The sequence below is a fragment of the Mycteria americana genome, chromosome Z, assembly GCF_035582795.1.
Source record: "Mycteria americana isolate JAX WOST 10 ecotype Jacksonville Zoo and Gardens chromosome Z, USCA_MyAme_1.0, whole genome shotgun sequence".
NCBI classification, from domain to species: Eukaryota; Metazoa; Chordata; class Aves; order Ciconiiformes; family Ciconiidae; genus Mycteria; species Mycteria americana.
In genome coordinates this window covers 24,284,551-24,298,820 of record NC_134396.1, presented here as the reverse complement: position 1 = coordinate 24,298,820, position 14,270 = coordinate 24,284,551, and the positions used below count along the sequence as shown (strand labels likewise).

The window sequence follows — 14,270 nt, the reverse complement described above, 5'->3', positions numbered from 1 at the left end:
TTTTTCTTACAATGAGGTATTTGACTGTCTAGGCTAATGGGATTTCTTCTGCTGTACAAACAAGCAGTACAGAAAGTGACTAATCAGCAGCTTCTCTGATTTTCTCCCCTCCTGTTCCCAACGTGCCACCTGCACACTCTCCCTACAGATGGAGCCTTGCACACTCTCTAGTTGGAGTTGTCTTAAATACAGCCATGAAGAAATTCCAACTAGGTAACTGGTAACAGTCAAATGAAGATGAAACTACAATTTGGAACAGCTCTCTTCCCCTTAAATTAAATTTACAGTTGGACACAAGAATTAGTAGTTGAGACCACAGACAATCTCAAATCACCAGTTGTTTCACAGCAGCAGTTTAGGTCACACACAAAGAAACACGAACTTTCTGTTTCAGCTCACTTGGTAATTTGCACCCATGAACCCCACTATGAAACAAAACCATTGGCACTGGTTCCTCAATCAGGGAAAAAATGTTTTTACACAAGAGAAAAAACACTTAGTAGCCTAAACTAGAAATGAATGAGGAGAGGGAAGAAACACTGAATACTTGTAGCAGAATTAACACTTACATGGGAATTGTTTGAAACAACTAGAAGGTCCAGAGAAATGAGAGAAGACTTCAGAAGAGAACTTGATCACAGCCCAAAGAATTCCAATATTAAAAGAAAAAAAAATTCATTTATATGTTCTGTGCAAAAGTCATCTAGAAATGCCATGGAAGTTAATTTGAGCTTAAACTAGTCTAACACAATAATTAGAGTACTTCCAAACTTCTCTGGAAATAGTACTTTATCTGAAAGAAGTAACTGGCTTTGAATCAGAAGACAAGGAAGACTAGAAAGAATATTCGAGAGTTCAGAGCTGGAAGTAGGAAGATGGAGAATCTAGACACCTGAGATAACAGAGAAAACATTTTCTTAAAGTTTAGAACGGGCCACAAAATGTTCTTTTGAGTACCATTCTGGAAGAAAAAAATAGCCACAGGTTATAGAAGTGCAGAAACTGAAAGAGCTGGAATACCAGTACCTGGCATAAATTTTCTTGTAAGTCCATAGGCAAACTATCTGAGGAACTTCTGAACTGTTTGACAATGCCTACTCAAAAGGGCAACTGGCCTAGAAGGACAGCGTGGTAATGACAGACAAACTTATCCCTGTCATAAACTTTGCCAAAAATACCCAAAAGTCATTAGTCGTACAAAAAATAATACTTTCGTTCCCTGGGACAAAACCTTACTGAATATGTCCATGATGTCACAAGCAAGTGCATCAATGAGGAATTTGAAGAGCAGGCCCAAAAATGAAAACAATCCCTCCAAACCCAAAAGCCCCTACAGCCCTTTGCAGGCAGCATGAACATAAAATTCTTCCACAGGTGCTAAGCAGACAGAGTATTAGACAAAAAGAGAAGGGCACACGTAACAAATCATAATATTTAAGAAAACATTACCTGTTCCCATGAAAGATTTAACCCTTGGAAAAACACAGAATTTTTTTTGTACTAAAGGACTGCTTCCTTTCTGATACATTTTTAGGGCAGACTAGAATTTGTCAAACCCCAAACACGGAGAACTACCCCAGGCTTCTCTGACTACCATGAGAGAACAATATTCAAGGACAAGTTTCCATCTTCTCTCAGCTTTATTTTTTATTTTTCTTCACCATGAGCCATTGTCTAAGTTGCTGCTTTCAGAAGCTGTATAGCCTATTAGTTCCTTGTAAGTTAGTTTGTTTGGATAACATAAGCAATCAAAGTAAATATTTCTTTTAGGAGTTGATTCTTGAATAGAAAGATGAGGTGGATCCCTGATGTATCCAGAGGAGTTCTGGATACTTTTATGTTTTTCTTAAGCGTACTGAGAAGGAAAGGTATGACTAAGGGTTTGCAGAAATCCCAGCCCCTTCCTGCTGAGGAAAAATTTGCCCTCCCAACTGAACAGACTTTAGAGAAAATTTGATCCATATGGATACCAGTGTAAAATCTCTGTGGACAGAAACTCCAGACTGAAAGTCTTAGAAGAAAGGGGGACTGGAATGCCAAATGTTGTGCTATATCTGCAGTCTTTCTGGAGGACCCTGAAGAAAACTTTTATCTTCAAAGGTAGAAGCAACTAGACTTAGAGAGGGAAAAGGATGGAGTTTTGAGTAACAAAGAGTCATCAGGGGCTGCTGATTTATTAGGAACCAACCTAGGAAACACCTGTGAAATGCCTCAAAGGAATTAGGGCTCTTTCCTCTAAAAAGGTGACACAGTCAATAGCCCAGCTGAAATGTCTCTACACCAATGCATGTAGCATGGGTAACAACCAGGAGGAACTGGAAGCAACTGCGCAGCTGGAAAGCTATGATCTAATAGCTGTCACTGAAACTTGATGGGACAAATCACATAACTGGAGCACTGCAATCGAAGGCTATAAACTGTTCAGAAAGGACAGGCAAGGAAGGAGGGGCGGGAGATTTGACCTCTGGGGACGGATTGCACAGAGCTCTCTTTGAACAGCTCGAGAGCTTACGGGTGAAAATTAGAGGCCAAGCCAACAAAGGAAACCTCACAGTTGGTGTTTATTATCGGCCACCCTATTGAGGGCAGCCTGTTCTTACTTCAACTATGGGAAGCATCACACTCGCAGGCTCTGATCCAGCTGGGGGACTTCAGTCACCCTGACATCTACTGGAAAAACAGCACAGCAAGATGTTATCAGTCCAGAAGACTCCTGGAGAGCATCAAGGATAATTTCTTAATCCAGGTGATAGCCCAACTGGAGGAGAAGAGTTACTGGACCTGTTGCTTACCAACACAGATTAACTAACTGGAGACATCAAGATTGGTGGCAGCCTGGGCTGCAGTGATCATGCCCTGGTAGAATTCGCAATCTCAAGGGATATGGGCCAGGTGAAGAGTAAAGTCAGGACCCTGAATTTTAGGAGACTGAACTTTTAGTTGTTCAAGGAATTAGTGGATGGCACTCCCTGGGAAACTGCCCTCAGGGATAAAGGAGCAGAACAGAGCTGGCAGCTCTTTATGGACATTTTTCTTCGGGCACAAGAGCTTTTGAATACCATGTGTGAGCAATCAGGCAAGGAGTGCAGGAGACCATCGTGACTGAGTAAGGACCTCCTGGTCAAACTGAAGCATAAGAAGGAAATGCACAGGCAGTGGAACCAGGGACAGGTATCCTGGGAAGACTATAGGGATACTTCCCATCTGTGTAGGGATGGGGTCAGGAAAGCTAAGGCACAGCTGGAGCTCAATTTGGCAAGGGATGCAAAGAATAGTAAGAATGGCTTCTACAGGTATGTTGGTCAGAAAAGGAAGATTAAAGAAAATGTACCAGTCCCCCAATCCTCTCTCTGCCCCCATAAATGAGACAGGAGAGCTAGTGACAATGGACATGGAGAAGGTTGAGGTACACAGCAATTTTTCTGACTCAGTTTTCACTGGTAATCACTCTTCCCAAATCTGTCAAGACCCTGAACTTCAAGGCAGGGACTGGTGGAATGAAGTCCTTCCCACTGTAAGAGAAGATCAGGTTCGAGATGATCTGAGGAACCTGAACATACACAAATCCATGGGACCCAATGAGATGCATCCCAGAGTCCTGAGGGAATTGGCTGATGTAGTTGCTTAGCCACTCTCCATCATACCTGAAAAGTCATGGCAGCCAGGGAAAGTCCCCAGTGACTGGAGGAAAAGGAACATTGCACCCTTTTTTAAAAAGGGTAAAACGGAGGACCCTGGGAATTATTGACCAGTCAGCATCACCTCAGGGCCCAGTAAGATCATAGAACAGAGTGTCCTGGAAGTTATGTTGAAACATATAGAAGACAGGGAGGTGACTGGAGATAGACAGCGTGGCTTCGCCAAGGGCAAATCATGCCTGACTGACCTAGTGGCCCTCTACAATGGACTGAATGCATCAGTGGACAAGGGAAGAACTACGTATGTCATTTACCTGGACTTCTGTAAGGCCTTTGATTTGGTCCCTCACAACATTCTTGCTGCTAAATTGGAGAGATATGGGTTTGATGGATGGACAAGGACTTGGTCGGATGGCTGCATCAAAAGAGTGGATGGTCTTTATCCAATGGCTCAATGTCCAAGTGGAAACCACTAACAAGTGGTGTCCCACAAGGGTCCATACTAGGACCAATACTATTTAATACCTTCATCAATGATATAGATAGTGGGATCGAGTGCATTCTCAACAAGTTTGTGGACGACAAAGCTGAGTGGTGCAGCTGATACACCAGTGGGAAGGGATGTCACCCAGAGAGACTTTGACAGGCTTGAGAAGTGGGCCCTTGTGAACCTCATGAAGTTCAATATGGCCAAGTGCAAGGTCCTTCACCGGACAACCCCCAATATCAGTACAGGCTGGGGGATGAAGAGACTGAGAACAGCCCTGCGGAGAAAGACTTGGGGATACTGGTGGACGAAAAACTGGATATGGGCTGGCAATGTGCACTTGCAGCTCAGAAAGCAAACCATACCCTGGGCTGCATAAAAAGAAGCATGGCCAGCAGGTTGAGGGAGGTGATTCTCCCTCTCTACTCTGCTCTGGTGAGACCCCACCTGGAGGACTGCATCCAGCTCTGGGGTCCCTGTTAGAGCAGGTCCAGAGGGGAGCCATGAAAATGACCAGCAGGCTGGAACACCTCTCCTGTGAAGAAAGGCTGAGAGGTCTGGGTTTGTTCAGCCTGCAGAAGAGAAGGCTGGAGGGAGACCTTATCGTGGCCTTTCAATACTTAAAGGGGGCTTATAAGAAAGACAGGGAAAGACTTTTCACCAGGGTCTGTAGTGACAGGACAAGGAGCAACAGTTTTAAATGGAAAGAGGGTAGATTTAGGTTGGATATAAGGAAGAAATTTTTTATAATGAGGATGGTGAGACACTGGAACAGGTTGCCCAGAGAAGTTGTAGATGCTCCATCCCTGGAAGCATTCAAAGTCAGTTGGATGGGGCTTTGAGCAACCTGATTTAGTGACAGATACCCCTGCCCATAGCAGGGGGATGGGACTAGATGACCTTTAAAGGTCTCTTCCGACCATTCTGTGATAAGTGCTAGAACACTGCCGTTCGAATTTTATTTTTTTTTAAGAGAAAAAACACAGAAGCTGATGAACATAAAAGAAGAACCACTGAAGAGAGAAAATTACCAGCTACAGATAGAAGGTCTAGTGAGATGTACTGACTGGAAAACATGAGGAGCAAATGTGTAAGCCTACCAGCAGTCGTTATTTTACAAAGCCTCAAAAGACAAAGGTCAGACACACTTAAAAAGAAAGCCAAAATCTCTCAGGGTACTGCTTCTACCAAAGTCTAACCTAAAAGACTTATCCGCATACTATCCAAATGAAAGTGATCTTCTAGTTTAAGACTTCTCTCCCAAGGTTCATTTGAAGAGAAAGGAAACATTGTAAAGAGTGCTGATGAACAAATTTGTGGATTTTCCAGCACAGCTAGGCAAAACTCACAGTCTGCTCAAGGTGTCAACACCAATTCAAGTCAAGTCAGACTGAAGAAATCCCAGCTAACTGGTATCCTCTTTGAAAAATTTTAACAGTGATGACTGAGCACTCCCTACAGAAACTCACTAGTCTACCTCATCCAATAAATAACAGGCAAAAAGAAACTGCATATTTTTCTGTATCTCTTACCACCACAAGTTGTTTAGGCCTATGTAATATACTGTTTTCAGTTACAAAACCAGTTTCTTAGGTCAAATGTTAGTATTTCTTTTTTTTAAAAGAGGGAAAAAGCAAAAAGGTCTACATATTTTAGTTCAGTTAAACAATACCTGGAGTTTTTAACTTTCTTCAATATACAAACAAACTACAAACTGTCATTTTCATGACATGACTTTAATTTTTCATGTTTCTGCTTTAACCACGTCATAAGTCAAATGCACTGATTATATCTGCACTATTGGTCACATGAGGACAGGTCTGTTCACCCCTACCAACACTGTAGGGTTTAGTTGCATATATCATTTCGTATTCTCTTCTTTTGCAGGAAGAGTTATCTCATGTTCATAGCACAAATTTGGATTCTGATGGAATATATGTTGATATCTAGGTCTTATTTCTGTTTTGCATATAAATATTTGAAATGTATTTACAAGTATGTCGCTTCTTAGTTTTATAATATTCTAATAGGTTTAGCCCTACTCTTTTCCTGGGCTGCAGAATTTAAGTTTCCATTAAATAATGTGAAATTAACTACCTTATTTTTAACTGTAACTGCTAAAGATATATTGACATGTCGTACACATTTTTATCTAATTTACACATACAAAACCTAACTAATGTATGGCCACGCTCAAGGACTAACTATTTTTCTGCAGAGGTAGCCTACATTGTTTATCTGATGAAGATTATTTCTAAAGTAGGCATTCTGTCTTTTGGAAAGGACATGGACAGTAGCTTAGTATAGACAAAAATACAGCCAGTGCATTTGCTGATTGTGCTTACAATAATCTCAGAGTATTTAAGGCCAGTTAATTCTTTTAATTTCTTCTGCCATTATTGTAACAAAAACCTGAAGCTTTTCATAGCATATAAGCTAAGGTAGCTGTGTGTTTGTTTATAGATATATGTGTACATATTTTAAAATCTTAAATACAAAGCATGAATAGGGATGTAAGTACACTCCAGAGATGAAGGGTATACTGCTTACGGCATACAGCTCAACTGACGTGCACCGCGCATAAGTGAACAAAGGCAAGACAGCTCACCAAAAAATCAGAATCACATGAACAGAAAAGAAAAGGGCAGTCTAGTGAGAAAGTTGGCCTCAGGAAAAAGAGCAGTTCAAAACAAGAAATAAGGCTAAATTGCCAGATCAATTAAGTTTTCAGGGTTACATTTTTAAGGATTATATTTTTGTGTTACGTTTATTTATGAAGGTTTGTAAACAATATCCTGAAAGGAATAAAAATGGTACCAGGAACACAATGAAACAAAACATACACAGAGGTGCAAATCTCTACACAGAGGGTAACATGTGAGTAGTTTAAGCAAAGAGGTTACAAATAAGGAAATAGCTGTCAAAATAGGAGGGAAAGAGCTGTAAGCAAAATAAAGAGCTTGACTTTGAAACAATAAAGGTAGCAACCAGCGTAGGAAGTACAGAATGGTGAGGCTGCACCTCGAATGCTGTGTTCAGTTTTGGGCCCCTCACTGCAAGAGAGACATTGAGGTGCTGGAGCGTGTCCAGAGAAGGGCAACAAAGCTGGTGAAGGGTCTGGAGCAGAAGTCTTATGAGGGGTGGCTGAGGGAACTGGGGTTGTTTAGCCTGGAGAAAAGGAGGCTGAGGGGAGACCTTATTGCTCTCTACAACTACCTGAAAGGAGGGTGTAGAGAGGTGGGGGTCGGTCTCTTCTCCCAAGTAACAAGTGATAGGACGAGAGGAAATGGCCTCAAGTTGCTCCAGCAGGGAGCAAGGAGGTTTACACTGGCTATTAGGAAAAATTTCTTCACTGAAAGGTTTATCGAGCACTGGAACAGGCTGCCCAGGGAAGTGGTTGAGCCACCATGCCTGGAGGTGTTTAAAAGACGTGTAGACGTGGCTAAACCGCATGGTTTAGTGGTGGACTTGGCAGTGTTAGGTTAATGGTTGGACTCAATGATCTTGAAGGTCTTTTCCAACCTAAATGATTCTGTGATTCTATGCAAATAAATACCCATGTCAGATCAAATGTTGCCACTGTAGACAATTTTGTATAGTCAGCAATATAGTAATCATTCATTTCCTTAACACACACATAATTTTAAAAATTCATTTAGTACACAGTAGCTGCAGGGAAGAACTAAATTAACTGTAATAATTTTATATGCCCTTTAAAAAGTTTCATAAACAATTAGACTTGCAAAATAAGCAGGTATGTAAGTGCAAAGCAGTAAATGTAGATTTTTTAATTTCTCATACTACAATTTTTTAAAATAAAAACATGTTTTAAGATATTGCAAAAACCCTTTCATGTGACCAAGAAAAAATAAACAGAACGGATGGTTAATTTTTTCTGAGTGATCTGAGAAAAGTAAATCACAAATAATGAAAAACTAATTGTGACAGGTTCATTGATAGAAATTCACATTTTTACTTTTAAGAATACTGGAGCAAAGGGTATTTGCTCCTCTGAAAAACAGTGATTTGTTAGATTATGGTAAATAAACAGTAAGCAGACTATTTCTTATGCACTGAGGGCTACATACAAAGGTCCTGAAAAATTGCCTTGGAGTTAGGAGCCTATATATAATAATATCCAATGCTTATTGGTGGAGCTGAAGTTCAATCTTTCAGCATTGCTATTGCAAACATTTATCGCTCCTAACTTTAACATATTTTTAAACTCAGGATAAAATGTCACACTACTTTTTAGATAAGCTGCCACTAACTCCTTTTTGTGGTTGTGGGGAGGATGAGGTGGTATGGCATAGTTATTTTTTTTAGAAGGTCATGCAGGGCCGAATCATAATCCAAATGTTAATGATCCCTTTTTTTCATGGTACAAGCAGCTTTGGCAAAAAGTTCCTTATCTTTTTTTTTTTTTTTTAAATTCTGACATAATGGCAGGGTTAAAGTGCATCATTACAGACTGATTCCATCTTTGGCATTTATTAATTTATTAAAAGTTTAAATGACATGTCAATTGCAACAGCAGTTTTGGCGACCTGGACACCTGTCTAGGAACTTAACTGAAACTATGAATTCATTCTCCACAGTTCATTTAGAATGTTATCAGCTGTTCCCCTTTTTCCCTGCTTGTGAGTGATAGCACTAAGATGTTATCAGTTTCTGAATACATCAAGTAATAGAGCCCCCTGACAGTAAATATACTTGTAGAACAGAAAGCTAAAAAGGATTCTATGTTATTACTTTCCTGAACACACAAAACAATTATTATTACCTCTGCATGCTGATCCTTCTATTTTTTTAATGAAACATCATTCAATTTGTACTTCTATTCAAATAATTTAAAAAAGCATACTTTTGAAATCTCCATCCCCAAATGTCAATGGATAGGCTCCTGGCTTTTCAATCTTGTACATTTCCTCTATAAAAAGGATTTTACAATCGTTTATTGTGTCTTCTGGGCCTCTGAAAAACAACAACAAAAAAAAGTACATTCAACTTAGTTCCTCAGACCTAGATTCTGTACTTTATGAATCCTAAGCAGTGAGATAAAGCTAATTAGCATCTTTTTTTCATCACTGATAGGATACTTTATTTCAATTCACACACAAAATTCAGTCTAGTACTGTAACTTCTAAGAAAAACAGAACACATACTTAAAACTCACATAAAAAAAAAAAGGACTACTCCATTACCCTCATACTACCTGGCAGCTGAGTATGTCCTTATTGACAGCCATCCATAATTTTGTAATTCGACTTCTAAAACTTCAAAATGTTTTTTTGGCCAGACATGGCAAACCAGGCAAGATCATATACTCTCAAATACACCATATCAAACATTATTATAGAAGTATAGTGTCAGATATGAACCAGAAACACAACTTATAGGACACAATAATAGACACTACTTGGAAGTGGAATAGACACTACCGCCGAGTAAGAAAAGCAACAGAAAGCTTCAAAAACCCTTCTATGACTTCTAAATGTTTTGGAAACCTAAAATCCAATCCTGCAAAGACATGTACAATACTGAATTATGTACTGTGAATAGTCCTGTTAATGTCAGGTTTCAGTGCAAAATCTGTTCACCATATCTCAGTGATAAGTAACAAATACTCCATGATCCCATAACACTAATGCTGAAACACTTCTAGAGAAGGATTAGGAAATATTAAATGTAAAGGTTTTCAGCTCCTCTTACTATAATCTCTTTGTATTCACTAAAATTCTAATTCAAATGTAAATGTATCTAGGAAGAAAAGGCCATAAAAACACCAACAGTTTTAAAACTCCCTTTTCTTCCCTCCCTCCTGTGCCTTCAACTGCCTGTTCTCCTACCGTTTCCAATTTACTACCTAATCTAAAACTAAGTAGGAGTTTCCTGTATAACCCGTATTGGAAGTATTAATTACTGAACATAGTCTCACTGATTTCATTGAATCACATGTGTCACTACTGATTTCAGAATTGAGCAGTTTGACTCAAGAGAAGGGAATTGTTGGAGAGCTTTATTTCTTGCAGGGTGAGACCCAGCCATTAAAAAAAAGAAAATCTGAAGGAGATTGGGGTTTGTTGAACTTCTTTCCTCTTAAAACTTAATCTAATTCTGTTGCACTGCTGCAGTCCCTGTTTTGGTTCTAAAAAAAAACCCCACTTCAAAACCTGAAACTACACAAGCAAGTAAATGAATACAGACCACAAATACCATAGCTTGAATTATTAAGATTATAAAGTTTAACATTTTACCAAGACTGTGATGTTTGTAGTTAAAATGTCCAGTGAGCATCCTGCAACACAAGAAATAAAATAGATTTTTCTTCTTCTTTCCTAAATAGACATCAGATGTGCTGGACAAAATAGAGAAGTAGTAGCACACAGTCAGCCTAATTCCAAGTTAGGAGAGCGTGAAGATTATACAGTTTTCTGAAGGCTTTATTATGAATGAAAAAACAAACTATTGTATTGGTTACTGTTCGGTATTTGAAGGAGGTTGTGCAAAATTTTGCTAAGCAAAGCTCAAGTGCACTGCACCATTACAAGTGTCTCTTCAGAAGCAGGGAAATAATGAAAATGAGTAACTGTAAAGGTAATTATTAAATATTGCCACTCTGGAGAGTATTTTCCAGGTGAAGACCACCAGTAAGTTAAAATGCTATGTTTCTTTCAAATATTTAGAGCGTGGAAAGCCCGAGAATATGTCTGAATCAGGCGAACAAGTCTTCTAAGCCCTATTTGTAGGATAACTGTAAGGAACAATCACCGAGGTGACTTGAAAATCCTTTTGAAGAAAGTCAGCCAGGTGGCACATTGCTATAAAAAGGCCTAGGCCGCAAAACTAAATCAAACTATAGACAGATAGAGAAACAAGATATTAGGTCCATATTAAATAAGGATAACCGCAATTACAGAACACCTCCAGAAACACCAGACTTCAGTCTGGGATCTGTTGCTCCCCGCTGTACCTCTTCGTCTGCTCCCACCACGTCCCTTGTGCTGACTCCAGTTCTTGGACTCTACCACATGCTGATTTAACTAAGGCAGAAAAAAACTAAGCCAGGGAAAAAAACACAGGCAACAAAACACTTTTTGGTGGCCCTGAGCACTGCAGTGTTTAGGTCTCCATGGAACTGGAGTTCAGAGGACTCTGATAGTGTCTTGATTCACTATAATTGTCTTTTAAGTGTACCAACAGCTGTTTACTTTGGCATCTGTACTTATTTTGACCCTTTTTCTTCCTTGCAGTTTTTGGAGGGAAAACATTCCCCATTGTTGGTCATATGCATAAACAGCAAATGCTGGCAAATTTCAAAGATTTGGGATTTCAGCAGAATATGCAAATGCCACATCAATGCAAATATATCCATCAGAGAACAGTTTGTTTTACTGACCGAAAATCATGTATTTAAGATAAACTTCATCTGCACACTAGGGGGCATTACTTAAAAGCAGTTCTGGCCATTGTGGGCAACACCCCTCAGATTTATTTAGGTTTCCATACAGTGCAGAGAACCCAGGAAGTCTGATTTTCTGCATCTCAGTCTGGATGAGACCTCATAGTCCAACCTCTCCCACTAGAACACTGGATGCCAGCTTCTGTTACGACAAAGTATGCCTCTGACAACATAAGGTTATGGAGATACTTCCAGTCTGTGAATGGCTACAGCACTTACATTCTTCCAGCTGTTACCAAATCTGCAGCTCTACTTAAGGCTGCACAACCTGCACAATTTCCAGGTTTGGTTTAAAGTGAACTTTTTAACTAGAAAATTGTCCCTGAAACAGATAGAAGAGCACTCCCAAGAACAACCACCCCTCTAAGACTGTGGGTGCCAGTACACCTCTGCAGGGAAGGTGAGAGTGGAAGCTTCTCTCTTCTGCAGTAGCATGCAAAGACACTTTGAGTTATCTGCAATACCTACCCACAGTCATAAAAGCACTATACATTCAAATATAGAGAGGACAAATTGTAAACATAATCTCTGGCAGGAAAACCGAATGAACAAATACAGACCGAGCTTCTTAAAGCATCAGGGTTTCCCTGCTTATTTTCTGTACCTTGGAGACTCTTAAGTGTCCTATACTTTTTGTTAGTCCTAGATTATTTAAAGTTAAAAATAAAACAAAACAAAACAAATCTCCTGACACTCTTTAATGCTATAAATCTAGTCATGTTAGGACCTTCCTTAGCTATACCACTGCTTGCCTGCCTATCCAGCTTGATTCCTCTAGGACTTACTTCTAACATAACTCAGAAGCAGTGAATCTATTTTAAAACCAAATTATAGAATTATGCCTTCTTTCACCTAAGTAATGTGAAATTTTATATTCATATAAAACACACATGTATTGCCTTGTGTATCTGCATGCTTACAAAGCAAGAGACAAAAAAATAAACAAGTAGACCTTAAACTTTAAGCAGATCTGTATGGAAAAGTCAAAACAGTCATAGAAGTTGAATAATATGTTGGATATTAGTAAGCATACAACCACATGTGCATCCACAGAAAATCTGAAACATAATTTATTAAGTTAAAATCTTGTCAAGAAACAATAGTGACAGTCTCAATGTAGCAGCTACAAACATGACTTTACCCATGTCATGGGATACAGAGATATTCTCAAATTCCAGTACACTTCAGACAAATTTCACCATATTTGCAGAGCGTATTTTTCTCCAACTTTTGCCTCTTGCAAATCTTCAATATGTGTGTAGTCTAAATATACTATCACTATTATAAGCAAAACTGCATCTAGGAAAAACTTGCAACCTTTCCTCCCCTCTCTCTACATTGCCTTATTGTTTAGAGCTGTTTTACTTTAATTTACCCTGCTTTTTTTACTGCATTTTGTCCAGAAATTTAGAAAGTAGTTGTTTGTTTTTTTTTAAAAAAAAAAAAAAGCTTTTAATCACATGTAATTCTCTACACACAGTCTTTAGACAAGAAGGAAGGTGACAAAACACCATAAAGCTATACTCACAAATCTACAGACAGTTGTGTTACTGCTATCCATATCTTTGGGAAACAAGCCAAACCTGAGCTCAGTATAATGTTTACTAGGAGTAAATTCCACTGGTGCCAATTTAAACTACTAAAATTACTTTTAACTACAGTGATTATCACATTGTTTTCTTGAAAGATACGATGAAAAGATTTATTAGTTGGTTCAATGGTGTTAGTGTTCCAAAAGGCACCACAGCAAAAAGTTTTTGTGAAGTACGCAGAAGCATGGATTTTTCTCATCAACTTTATTACAAAAAAAATCACGTGTATATTATCTCAACCTCAAAGTGTTGAAGCGCAACATACTTTTTTTATATAACTAGTTAAATAAAACAACTCCTCTAATTAATACTAGAAAACACAGAACTCTCAAAAGAAAAAAAATATCAGTTATGTGGAGGTAACAATTGGTAAAAGCATGTTTTTCTCTCATAGCATTGCAATACTACTGAGATAAGCAATACTATTCTCATATCTACACAGAACTGATAAAATAGACAGAATTCATCATTTCTGTATGACATATTAGGTCATGGTAGACATTCCTTCTCTTTTGGGAGTCTCCTGTATTTTTTCCTTTGGGGTAAGGGCACTCAGAAACTAACTTTCAGACTAAATTTTTCCTAAAAGATATCCAGTATGTGAAGCAGAGAAAAAATTTTATTTTCTGCTATGAGTTACATAAGGAGCAAGAAAATACTATCAAATAACTTGACAAAGCTGCTATGTTCCAACAAATGCCACAGCTGCATATCTGGAACTACAGAGGAAGATCAGCCACCATTGTGACAAATGATGGCTAATAATAAATGGTTAAGCCTTACCAAAGCTAAAAATCTCTGCTCAGCTAGTTGCTCTTAAAAGACTAATTGTTCTGCCACATTACACACAGAATAGCTTTAATAATGATCAGGCAACACATAATTTGTCTTAAAAATTGTGGTTATCTAATAAAATTGTGATTATATTATTCTGTCAAATATACACAAGAAATATCACCTTTCTTCATTTCTTCACCTTACCATACCAAAAATGAGATTTAAAAAAAAAATCTTGAGTTGTACATTGTGCACAGTAAATGGGACTGCATTTGTATTTCATGTAAGCACACTAAATCCTTTAAAGAAATTAA

At 38.6% G+C, this 14,270-nt stretch overlaps 2 protein-coding genes across 5 annotated transcripts in view; one reads left to right on the top strand and one right to left on the bottom strand.

Annotated features, from left to right (window-relative positions):
* Nucleotides 1–14,270, top strand: part of BRD10 (bromodomain containing 10) — a 189,949-nt gene that overhangs the window by 1,852 nt on the left and 173,827 nt on the right. The window lies entirely within an intron of this gene.
* UHRF2 (ubiquitin like with PHD and ring finger domains 2) overlaps nucleotides 1–14,270 on the bottom strand; it is a 95,611-nt gene that overhangs the window by 28,166 nt on the left and 53,175 nt on the right. For all 4 annotated transcript variants that reach the window (XM_075488364.1, XM_075488365.1, XM_075488366.1 and 1 more), the window contains one exon: nucleotides 8,990–9,099. In XM_075488364.1, coding sequence (XP_075344479.1) covers nucleotides 8,990–9,099 — 110 coding nt within the window. The remainder of the gene's footprint in view (nucleotides 1–8,989; nucleotides 9,100–14,270) is intronic.